At 40.0% G+C, this 12,085-nt stretch overlaps 1 protein-coding gene across 3 annotated transcripts in view; it reads right to left on the bottom strand.

Moving 5' to 3' along the window:
* Positions 1-12,085, bottom strand: part of LOC122640845 (integrin-linked protein kinase 1-like) — a 129,879-nt gene that overhangs the window by 46,128 nt on the left and 71,666 nt on the right. For 2 of the 3 annotated variants that reach the window (XM_043834104.1, XM_043834102.1), the window contains exons 7-8: positions 5,833-5,895; positions 5,584-5,705 (exon numbers count right to left, since the gene is read on the bottom strand). In XM_043834104.1, coding sequence (XP_043690039.1) covers positions 5,584-5,705; positions 5,833-5,895 — 185 coding nt within the window. The remainder of the gene's footprint in view (positions 1-5,583; positions 5,706-5,832; positions 5,896-12,085) is intronic. The other variant, XM_043834103.1, reaches the window with a different exon arrangement.

Here is a 12,085-nt window from a genome sequence, read left to right as displayed (position 1 = left end):
GATAGTGGTAGGGCACCCATGAAGCTTCCAACAAAAATCCTTGGTGTGCCTCTCCTTCCCGCAGTAATCACATTTAATAGGTTCTTTATCAGAATGACCAGTGGGGCTAGAAGGGTTAGCTTTAGGTGGTGCAGGAGAACCAGATACAAGAGCCGATCTCCTGGGAAGAAGGGGGTGTCATGGCATTGCGTCGACTATCCTCCAGTTGGATCACTAAATATGCCTGCTCCAAGGTGGGAAAGGGATCCCTGCTAAGAACCTGGGCACGGAGTTGATCGTACTCTACATTCAGGCCAACAAGAAAATCGTACACCCTGAATTTATCCTCCCGTTTCTTGAACTTGATCACATCTTCAAGTGTAGAAGCTTGAAAAGTATCATAAAAATCTAACTCCTACCACAGACTTCGCAACTTAGAGTAGTACTGGGACAGGCTGAGTTCTTTCTGCTTGGTCTCATGAAGTTTTTTTGCAACTCATAGACTTGGGCATCATTCCCAACTTGAGAGTAAGTCTCCTGAGCGGCCTTCCAAATATTTGCAGCATTGTCAAGTAACAAATAACCACGAGCAAGTCGTGGCGTCATGTTGGAGAGCAAATAAGACATCACAAGGAAGTTGGAAGAACTCCATTTGTCTTGTTCAGGACCTGCAGTGAGGGGCTTCTCTTTTACACCAGTGAGATAACCCACAAATCTGCGAGAATCGATGTTGAGCTGGCAAGATTTGGACCACATCAAATAGTTTCTACCATCCAGTCGAGCGGGCCAAGCAGGGAAAGTAGGAAAGCCATTGTGAGAACCATGGATGGGCATCTCTAAAGTAGATGTAGCAGAAGTAGAGTCTCCCATCGTGACATGGTGTGGATGAAAAAAACAACACTCAACCATAGATCAGGAGAAAAAGGGAAAAGTCAGATCATCAATAGATCTGATAGAAAAGGTTTTCAAAAAAGAGATCACAGCCTATTTAGATCATGGAGAGAGGCTGTAACCAAAAAAACGAGGGAAAAAAGGCCTTAGTTATGAAATCAATGCCACCGCCGGGTGGCGGAACAAGGGAGGCCCGACTCCCTGCCTCTCGGTGATCTTAGAAGGGAAATCGAGAGAGAGGGGGGTCGCAAGGGAGACGGCGACGGCGGAGGTAGGTGGTGGCGACGAGAGGCGAGAAAGAGAGAGAGGCAGCGGTAGATGGTGGTGGTGCTAGGGAAAGAAAAAAAGAGAAAGGGAGAGAGGAGAGATGGCGGTGGCTATGGGAAACCCTAGGTCAATTCTCTCTACTTTGATACCAAGATAACTTTGGGAATTGTGACTCGAATCAATGAGACACAATCACATGTAATAAATGCAATGAGAGTACAAGGATAGAAATGCCCCTAGGGCAACACAACATAAAACACCTAGGACAATTCTACCCTTATATCCCATATTACAACAATGATAAACATGGAGACTAAAACAGAATATTAATGTAGCAATGAACAACAGAATCCTAGCTAAATGCAACAACTTAACAAGGCATCAATAGGGAATATAGTGATGGGGAACAAGGGCAGCATAATACCAAATTGAATGCATGTTCTTACACTATTCCGAAAATAATAGCTGCTAAGCTAGGTCTTAATTATGCAGCCATAAACAAAAAAATAAAATAAAAAAACCCAGCAAGAGATTCAATACAAAAGAATCCTCAAGACAGGGTAATAGTAAATAAACCCATAAAACAGGGGAAAGGGGTATAAATCTGAAATCAATGGGATGGGAAAACAGTGTATATGGACAACAATAGGTGGACAAGAAGTAGAAAAAAATGAAAGGAAGAGAGAATCGAAGGATCTCCTTCAACAAACCAGCCATCGATTGGGTCAGTTTGGGAGTCATAGATCAGCATCTTGCATGGCAAGGGAATCTCAAGTTGTGTGATGCATGGGCCCCACATGGACAGCTTGCAACTCAGATTAGTTATGTGCTTATTTTTTACCTTTTTACTTTTACCTTTTACCTTTTTTACTTAGAAGGATTTTATTGTTATTTCTTTCCATGTTTATCGAATAGGATAGGATTTTATTTTCTCAGCTTTATAAGAGCATGTAAGGCTCCGGCTAAATCTAATGTGGATGATAATACAAAAAGAATGAATTGCTGGGTTCTTCTCCTATCGTGGTGCATCTTTTTCTTTACCTTCTCTCTCTATCTCTTCTTGGTGCTAAGGTAAGATCGATTCTCTCTTCCTTTCATTTTCTTTTACTTCTTCTTCTCCACCTATTGCTGTCCACATACATTGTTTCCTCATCCCATCGATTTCAGATTTATACCCCTTTCCCCTGTTTTATGGGTTTATTTGCCATTACCCTGTCTTGAGGATTCTTTTGTATTGAATCTCTTGCTGGGTTTTTTTATTTTATTTTTTTGTTTATTGGCTGCATAATTAAGACCTAGCTTAGCACCTATTATTTTCACAATAGTTTAACAACATGCATTCAATTTGGTATTATGCAGCCCTTGTTCCCCATCCCTATATTCCCTATTGATGCCTTGTTAAGTTGCTGCATTCAGCTAGGATTCTATTATTCATTGCTACATTAATATTCTGTTTTTAGTCTCCATGTTTATCATATATGTTGTTGGCAGTCCCCTGTTTACTGTTTACAGCCCCTCCCTAAGGTTTATACATTCTTACATAGCCTACCCAACAAGCCCTTGTAGGAACCCTGGTCTCTACGTATTCCCCTACATCAGGCACCCTTCAGGAATTCTTTGCTTTATGATGACTGGGACCCTCCGGACACCCTTCACCCAGTGCTCAATATTATTTGGAATGCCTTGTCCTCTATCATTAGAAGACCTATGGGGAGGGGTGACCGAGTTATTTGGACCCCTACCATATCGGGCCTATTCAGTTCTAAAGCTGCCTGGAATCTCATTCGTGTAAGAGGTACTCCGCCCCCACGGAGGAATCTTGTTTGGTTCATGATGCAGAGCATCCTGCTAATTCAATATTTTGCAAAGAAATATTTTCGGATGAAGGCCCAACCCAAGCCCACGGCCTAGTCCAACCTCAAGTCCCAGCCCAAGACCAAGTTTCAGTCCAAATTAAAGATCAGTCCAAACTTGGACTGAATTCATGTCTGGCATTCGCAGTCTTGGACAGCCAAGCCTGGTCCCACAAATACTATCAGTCTTGTGACTTTTCAAATTCCTAGGCAGATTTATTATTTTCTTGTTTGTAGTTCCTAAGTCTTGGAACAAGTTTCTATTTTTCTTGGGGTTCAATGTATTGGAATTTCACTAAGTTTCTAGGTATTGGAATTCCAACAATCTATTTAACATTAAGTGCATGTATCCAAGAGGCAGCCTAACCTCTTCGTCCCCTATAAATACAAATTTGTGGAGGCTTTAGCCATTCCAGAATTTTCAAAAAAGAAAAAAGACTTCTTCTCTTCGATCTTGCATCAGTTCAAGCATCATATCCCTCGGCACTGCTTCACTATCTAGAAAGTCTTCTCATGCTGCCTTCCAACTCAATCGTTCCTCCGCCACCAGCAGATCCAAGTATCTCCTTTATGTTGCCTCTGCTGGAATGCTGATGAAGACACAGATCACCTCTTTTTTGCTTGACTTGTCTCCTCCTCCATCTGGAAAGGTATCCTGGCTAAATGCTGGTCCTGTAGGAGAAGACTGCTTCCTTTTGCTAGGGATTGGTTGTGGGTGGACATAACTTTTGCTGGATCTTCTATCTGTGACACTATTAGGAAGTTGGCCTTCTGTGCTGTTATCAATCATATCTGGATCGAGCACATATCAGGAAATGGACCACCGGTCCTCCAACTCTCGATCGATTGGTCAGATTTGGGACGCCATTTCTCTTTTGATATTAAAGCCAAGTTTTCTGCTGTCTCCGCCTCCTGCTTTGACGCCCCAAGGGATAGGCATATTGTTGTATGGGCCTTCCCCTCTCCTCTATTCAGCATCCTCCCTCTCTTGTCTGAGGCTCAGGGCTGCTTGTGCATTTGTATTTTATTTTGTTTTCCCCTTAGGGGGCTTTTGTATTCCCCTCTCGCTTTGGTAATTAATTTTTTATTCACCCAAAAAATAATAGGACACTTCCAAATGGGAATTGTATCAGTGCCCAATATGTGGGGATAGAATGTCTCAACCAAGTTGCATCCTGCCACATTTATCTTGATGTAAAACAACCATTCATAATCATTCAGTGAATGTAAGGCTAAGTAGTTGTTCTGTGAGTGTGAGTACGAGTGTGTGTGTAAGTGTGTGTGTGTGTGTGTGTGTGAGAGAGAGATAGAGAGAACAAAATTTTGCAAGAGTGGCAGAAAAATCAGAGAAGAAAAAACAGACAAACCAATGCAATAACATCTAAAAACACTGGGCAATCAAATACCGCTAAGCATTTTTCCCCACGAATCAGGATGGATCGACAAATTGGCAGATACATATCAGGATCAGCTGGCACCAATCCAGCAATCAGATAAATACTCCAATAATCATATTTACCAAATATTATAACACATGGCCTTTTTGACTCCGGTCAGATCCGACGAGGTTGAATCAATCTTTGGTCCCAAGTTTAAATCCTTGCTTGGAAGTTGAACGCAATGGCACTTTCAAAATGAGAATCGTTCCCCAAAGCAATAGAATTTTTTTTCATTTTCATCTTCATAAATTAAAAAGAATGAGTATAAATAAATGATGAATTTAAAAATACCGTACTAACATCTCAGTTCCTGGTTTCCCAAACAGCAGACCTTGGTCTCCTTGGAAAGGCAACTAATAACTATTCGAACGAGACCAAATCAAGGAAAACAAGGATGTATGACCAATGAAATGATGTCCAAAAGAACAACCCAAAGGAGCAGGACTAAAAGTAGAAATTAAACAAGGAATATTGACAACTATAACATAAACATAACTTAATAATATGTCCAGAACCACTCTAGCAAACCCTAATACTAAACCAAGACCCAAAATGACAATTCACCAAAAGGGCGGGCCTTGGTGCACCGGTAAAGTTGCTCCATTGCAACCTAGTGGTCATGGGTTCGAGTCTGGAAACAGCCTCTCTGCAAAGCAGGGGTAAGGCTGCATACATTATGACCCTCCCCAGACCCGCAGTGGCGGGAGCCTCCTGCACTGCGTACGCCCTATATTTATAAACAAGCTTCTTCCAATCAAAAAAATTCCAACGGCATCTCCTGTATGGTAATGGAGGACACCTCTAAAGAAAATATAGAATATTGTAAATTCTTTTACCCTCAAAACTCAAAGCTCAAATACACAAGAACACACAGACTACACATCCTTTACCGAAAAACTCAATAACAAAACTGCATAAACAATGGCCCAAATGACACACTTCACAGGGATAGTATATGTTCATAGACAATACCATGTCAATAATTACATGCATCTCCTGCAAAGCAGGGGTAAGGCTGCTTACATTATGACACCCTCTGGCTGGAGCCTCATGCACTGGGTACGCCCCTTTTTTTTAAGCGTCTCCTCATGAAGAAGTTAGATTATCATACAAACAACCCAAAAAAAAGTAACTTCAGATAAAAGCACACATACAAGCTCCATCTAGGCCACACATCGGAGGCTTGTCTTCTTTAACAGTATTTGCAAATTTGAGCAGCTTGCTAACTCCAAAGTCTGCAACTTTTAGATGTCCAGAATCATCCCGCAATATATTTCTGTTATCGCACTCGTAGGCAACAAAAAAAAAAAAGTTCAGATAGTTTCGGAGTATTCAGTTTGAGTGTGAATTTCTATTACATATGAAATTCAAGGAATATGAGATAGTCAAAGAATAGAACTTACGAAGGCTCAAGATCACGGTGAATTATAGCTTCAGGCTTATTCTCATGCAAATAATTCATTCCCCTGCAAAATAAAATGAAATGGGGTAGATGAGAGATTATGGAAGCATAAAGCTAATGAGTCATACTATGAAACTTTAAGAGAAGGTTATTGAAGCCCGTTTGAGACGAGAGACTCAAATCCCGGTGAAACATTTTGGCTTTATGCCAGGTAGATCCACGATAGAAGCTATCTACTTATTGAGGAGACTCATGGAAAGATATAGAGATAGCAAGAAGGAACTCCATATGGTCTTTATTGACCAGAAAAAAGCCTATGACCGAGTCATTAGAGATTTAATCCAGCATGTTCTAGTGAAGAGAGGGGTGTCAAGTAAATATGTGGATGTAATTAAAGATATGTATGAGGGAGTGGTGACTAGTGTGAGATCTGTGGGAGGTCAGGGCAAGGAATTCCCAATTACGATCGTGTTACATTAGGGATCAGCCTTAAGCCCTTATCTCTGAATACTGAAATTGTGTGAATTGGGGAAAGAGAGTGTGAAATCCACTATAAATTTGAACTTTGGAACTTGTGTGATTTCAGGTTCTAGTTTATTGTCGATGGTTGCCTCGATGCTGTGGGCTACATCGGTGGAGGATGCAGATCAATTCTCTGACTCACTTATGGAGGATTCCGGGGAATCGTCAAAGCAAGCCATTCTTGACTCTGAGGATTCTGCAGGCTGCCTGCATCTGTGCTGCATGTCAGACATGCTTGGATGCACACATGCAGAAACTCTCCATTTCATAGACTGAATTGTAAGTATTATTCTATTCCTATATGTTTATATATAGTTTATTTGTTTAAATTATGTATTAGGGGCAGAATGGTAATTTACCCTTGTGGGACTCACATCCCAATATGGAATCCAGCTTCCCATAGTCTACCTCAGCTGGATCCCTGTGTGTGTCACATGACATAGCCTATATGACTTAGATGTAGGCTGTTATGTAATTATTTCTATAAAAACAGATTTGAGAATCACATTTCAAAAACTAATTCCTCATAGCCAAGCCAAACATGCCTCAGTTACGGACTACTATATAAGGACTTCTTATCCTTAGTTTTCATTTTTTTTCTCATTTCCTACCAAAACCGATTCAGCTAGAGGAGAAAGAAAGGAGAAGAAAGAAAGGAAGGACAAGAAGAGGACTTAGGGGTTAGGGCCTGGAGTTAGAGCTTGGAGCTTGAAGAACACACATCAAGCTTTGGAAATTGGGGTTGCCATTGGGTTCACCTGCCTATTTCAGGTAGGAATCAGTCCCCATACTGTTATTCAGTCCTAATCTCTCTTCTAACTTCCTCTTTCTTGGGTATAAAACCCAATTCAAACCAACACCTAGTAAATTGATAAACAATGGGTTAAATCCCTAAATTGGAAAGTAATTTTGGGTTCAATTAACCCAATACACTGAACCCACTTTAACTGTACACTCTTTTATCAAATTGGGTCTCTGCATGTAAGGATCCAGGCCATTGGAGTAAAAACCCAAATTCTGGAAGTCCAGCTGGATGCTGTTGCAGGCATCCAGCCGGACGTCCGGCTGCCCCTCTGCTGTGTTTTGTTGGACTGTTTCTTAGGGGTTTTGACCTAGACTTCTATTATAACTAATACACATTATTTAATGCTTATATAGGACTGTAAAGCCAACTTATTAAAGTAATTATTGAGGGATTGGAAGCTAATTTAGTTTAGATACTCATCCAACTTTAGGTAAGGGAATTTGAGTTTAATTTGGTGTGTTTGTGCTATTAATTTCTGATTTATTATGACTACCATACCATGCATCATTTTTATAACTCTATTCATATAGTTTGTTAGCTTTAATCTTATTTGCATTAGTTGTGCATGAATTAGGTTGCATCCTCATATTGCACTGCATATATTACTTGTTCTTGGAATTACTTGGTTTATGATGATGTTACTGGACAGCTTACTGTATTACTCTTATGAATGCATATTGCCATCATATTAGAAATGCATATGGTTAGGACTGGCATGAATCCAGTACTAAGGCCCTTACCAACAGGGGAGAGGTGTTGGATAACCCGTGGTAAGTCCGAAGGGATGATTCCGGAATGCCATTCACTGTCCCATATCCGAAGAACATTGCAGGAATGGGAACAAACAGTAGGGTTAGTCATTGGGAGTTCAGTAGCGTCATATGTGTAATGCCTGAGCAACCGGCTGAACTTATTGCTGATCTAACTTATGAGCATGGTACAAAATCTCGAGATATATCGTCAAAATTTCGGAAATTTCGACACTACGGAGACGAGATGGGCTTCCGAATTGAAAAAAGTTCAAATTTCGTAGAAATTTCGGTATATTTCGTAGAAATACTGTGTATTGAGCAGTATTTTTCGGTAAATTTCAGTACATTTCGGTATATTTCGGTAAATTTCGTAGAAATACTTTGTGTATTGAGTATTGAACTATTGACTATTATGAAGTTTATGAGTTATGACTTATGTACTTATGACTTTATGAGTTTAAACTTTAAAGTTTAAACTAAAGGCTACTTTTGATTTATTTTAGTTTCATTACTTTGTTTAAATTTCTTATTATGTCTTTTAGTACTTAAACAATATGTATTTAGCTATTTTATACATCAGGGTCCGACCGTATACAGTCAATCAAGGGTGCAAACCCAAAACACCACTTTGAGTTCATTTTTTTTACAATATGAAAGTTAAATGTGTTTATTTAGCTTAAATAAGGGTGTACATGAAGTATCAGGCCTTAATATGGCCAAAAACCCATCGAGATGGAGGGCCGAAATATGGAAGAAAAAATACCATATTTCGGCGAAATTTTGGTATATTTCGAATATTTCGGATATCTCAGTAGACCCGAGATATCGATATATCGCAAGATATTGAACTATGCTTATGAGGAGGTACCTGAAGAAATCCCTGATAGAAAGGAGCACAACCTGAGGAACCATACCATCTCTTATGTTAAGGTCAGATGGAGTAACCACTTTTCTGCTGAAGCATCCCGAGAGCAGGAAGACTTGATGCAAGAAAGATACCTCTTTCTTTTCGATCTACCAAGTACGTCAATTTTAGGGACGAAATTCTTATAAAGAGGGGGGAATGTGAAATCTACTACAAATTTGAACTTTGGAACTTGTGTGATTTCAGGTTCTGGTTCAGTGCCTATGCTAGCTTCAATGTTGTGGGCTGCATCAGTGGTGGATTCGGACCAATCCATTGACTTACCTATGGAGGATTCCGGGGAGCCAACACAATTAGCCATTCTTGAATACGAAGATCCTGCCGGGTCCCTGCATCTGAGCTACATATGTCAAACGTGCTGGGTCGACCACATGCGGAAGCTCTCAATTTCTGTGGCCAGATTATAGGTAAGAATCTGTTCTTGTATGTATATATAGTATAATTGCTTAATTAGAATATTAGGGACAGAAGGGTAATTTCCTCTTGTGGGACCCACATTCCGAGCCCGAAATCCAACTTTCCATAGCTAACCCCAACCGGATTCCTGTATATGTCACATGACAATAGTAATCTGACTTAAATATAGGTATTTTTGTAGTTTAATCTATTTAAAATCTGTTTAGAGAAGTGTTTCGACAAACCAATTTTATAGGGACCTAAGTAAACATGCCTTAATATGGCTTAGTATATATATAAAACTTAGTTTTACACTTCATTTCTACCAAAGCCAAAACCGATTCTGCCTAAGGAGAAGAAGAGAAAAAGAAGAGAAGGAAGGCTAGGGCTTAAGGTTTTGTTCTACTTGGAGCTTGGAATAAGGGGATTTGATTTGGAGAGCTAGGATTTGGGGCTGCCATCACCTCCTCCATCCTATTTTTCGGTAGGTCACCCAACCCCAAATCTAATTTCCCAATTTCTCTTCTTCTTCTTAATTTCTTGATGAATTCTTGACCAATACCAACCCTAGCATAGGAAATTAAGTAATAGATTGTAAGGACCTTAAACCCATCATGTTTTAGGGTTGCCTTGACCCAATTGCTATTCTTCGTCCTTCGCTCTATACTAATTTTTTAAATTGACCCTGTGCATGTCAAGATCCATAACTGTGCAACCTAAGCCCCTTTTCTGTTTTACCCACCGGATGGAGTTGTAGGCAACCCTATGGTCGACCGGTTGGTCCCTGCTGTGAATCTGGTTCACCTTATTATGATGGTTTTAGACTTAATTGCTAAGGGTTTGGCCTAAGCTTATTCTAGGATCTGATTCATGGTGTTTACTGTTTATTTAGGACTGTAATTATCTTTTTGGTGAGGTTTATTTGGGAGTTGGATCATCTACTTACTGGTACCAAACATCCAACTGTAGGTAAGGGGATTTTGGACTTAATTTCAGTATATTTGTTGTATTAATTTCTATTTGTTATTGTTTGCCATATCATGCATCATGTTAATATATTGATCACCTAGTTTTCTAGCTTTTCCTTATTTGCATTAAATGATGTATGATGTTAGGGTGCATTTTCATGTTGCATATGCATATATTACTCAATCTTTGAAGTTGTTATTGCTACTGATATTGCTGGACAGAATTACTTATTTATTTGATATTGAATCATTTGCCATCATGTTAGTATGCATATGGTTAGGATTGGCATGAACCCAACACTACGGCCCTTACCAACAGGAGAGAGGTGTTGGATAACCCGTGGTAGGTTCGAAGGGATGATTCCGGGATGCCATTCACTGTCCCATATCCAAAGAGTACTACAGGAATGGGAACAAACAGTAGGGTTAACATTTGGGGGTTCATTGGCGTCAGATGCGAAATACCTGAGCTGGCAGGTCCCCACCGAGGTAGAGTGGTATCACTTGGGTAACTGATGTTTAGTTTGTGTTTCCGGGACCGAGGATATCATACATAATACAGTAGCATTTATACTCCATGAGACTTAGTATTGATATTAGGAGCATACTTAGTTTTAGGTCATTCATCATAGACTATTTGCATTTGCTTGTGTGTTTCCCTTGCTGGGCTCAGTGGAGCTCACCCCTGTGGATATCCTTATTTTTCAGATGACTTGGCTACGACTGCTGGTGTTTCTCTTGGAGCTGCCTCTGCCTTGGATTCTCCTTCGGGTGTTGGAGTTGAGGCTCTGATGTATGCGATGCATGATGCTTCGTGCACATGTGATGATTGTGCCTTCTCTTGATCCTGGCCTAACAGTCTAAGCTATTTCTACCCTCCTCTTTTGTGTTTATACCCACTTTTGTATAGAAATGCTATTATAGTTTGTAAACGTGTCTTGGGTTACTTTTGGGGAATTGTACAGTTGTAACTCAAGCTTTAAATATATTTATATAAATGAATTATCACTTAGTCTTCCCTATTACTGATGTTATCCTTATTATTTAATCTCTTCCGTTGTGTTTAAATTACTATATTGTTATAATTGTTGTGAATAGGGTATTGCACTTGCGATCCTTGGGATTGATTTGATGTCGGATGGCATCCAATCACACTAGGGCCTTATTAACCGGGCCGGGGTGTGACACTGTGGGTGTGGATGTGAATACAGATTTGGGTATTGACAGTGGTCCGGGTAAGAAGAAGGATTACCACATTAAATACAAGAGAGGTGAAGGCTTGCATAATGAAGGAAAGAAGACCTACCAAGAGTCCTCTTTGGATCTAGATCCACATCCTAAGATTTATTCTCCTCGATCAGGTGATATCCCTTCTCCTCCATCTGATTTAGACCTTCCTATTACTGTTAGAAAGGGGAAAATAGCTTGTACTAATCCTACAACCCAGTTTGTTTCCTATAATGCTCTTTCTCCTACAGGTTTTGCCTTTATTGCTGCTCTTTCTACAGCTTCTATTACTAGGAATGTTACTGATGCTATATCTGACCCAAAGTGGAGACAAGCTATGTCTGAGGAAATGATGGCTGTTGAAAAGAATGGTATTTGGCAATTGGTAGATTTTCCCAAGGGACGTGTCCCAGTTGGATGCAGATGGGCCAATACAATTAAGTATAAATCCGATGGCATTGTTGAGAAAAACAAAGCACGGTTGGTAGCCAAGGGGTACAGTCAAGTCTATGGGATTGACTATCAGGAGACATTTGCTCCTGTGGCTAAGCACAACTTTATAAGAGTTCTTTTATCATTGGCAGCCAATAAAGATTGGCCATTATATCAGTTAGATGTGAAGAATGCCTTTCTTCATGGTGATTTGGAAGAGGAAGTGT

Source organism: Telopea speciosissima, chromosome 9, assembly GCF_018873765.1.
Source record: "Telopea speciosissima isolate NSW1024214 ecotype Mountain lineage chromosome 9, Tspe_v1, whole genome shotgun sequence".
NCBI lineage: Eukaryota > Viridiplantae > Streptophyta > Magnoliopsida > Proteales > Proteaceae > Telopea > Telopea speciosissima.
This window is presented reverse-complemented; position numbering and strand designations above follow the sequence as displayed.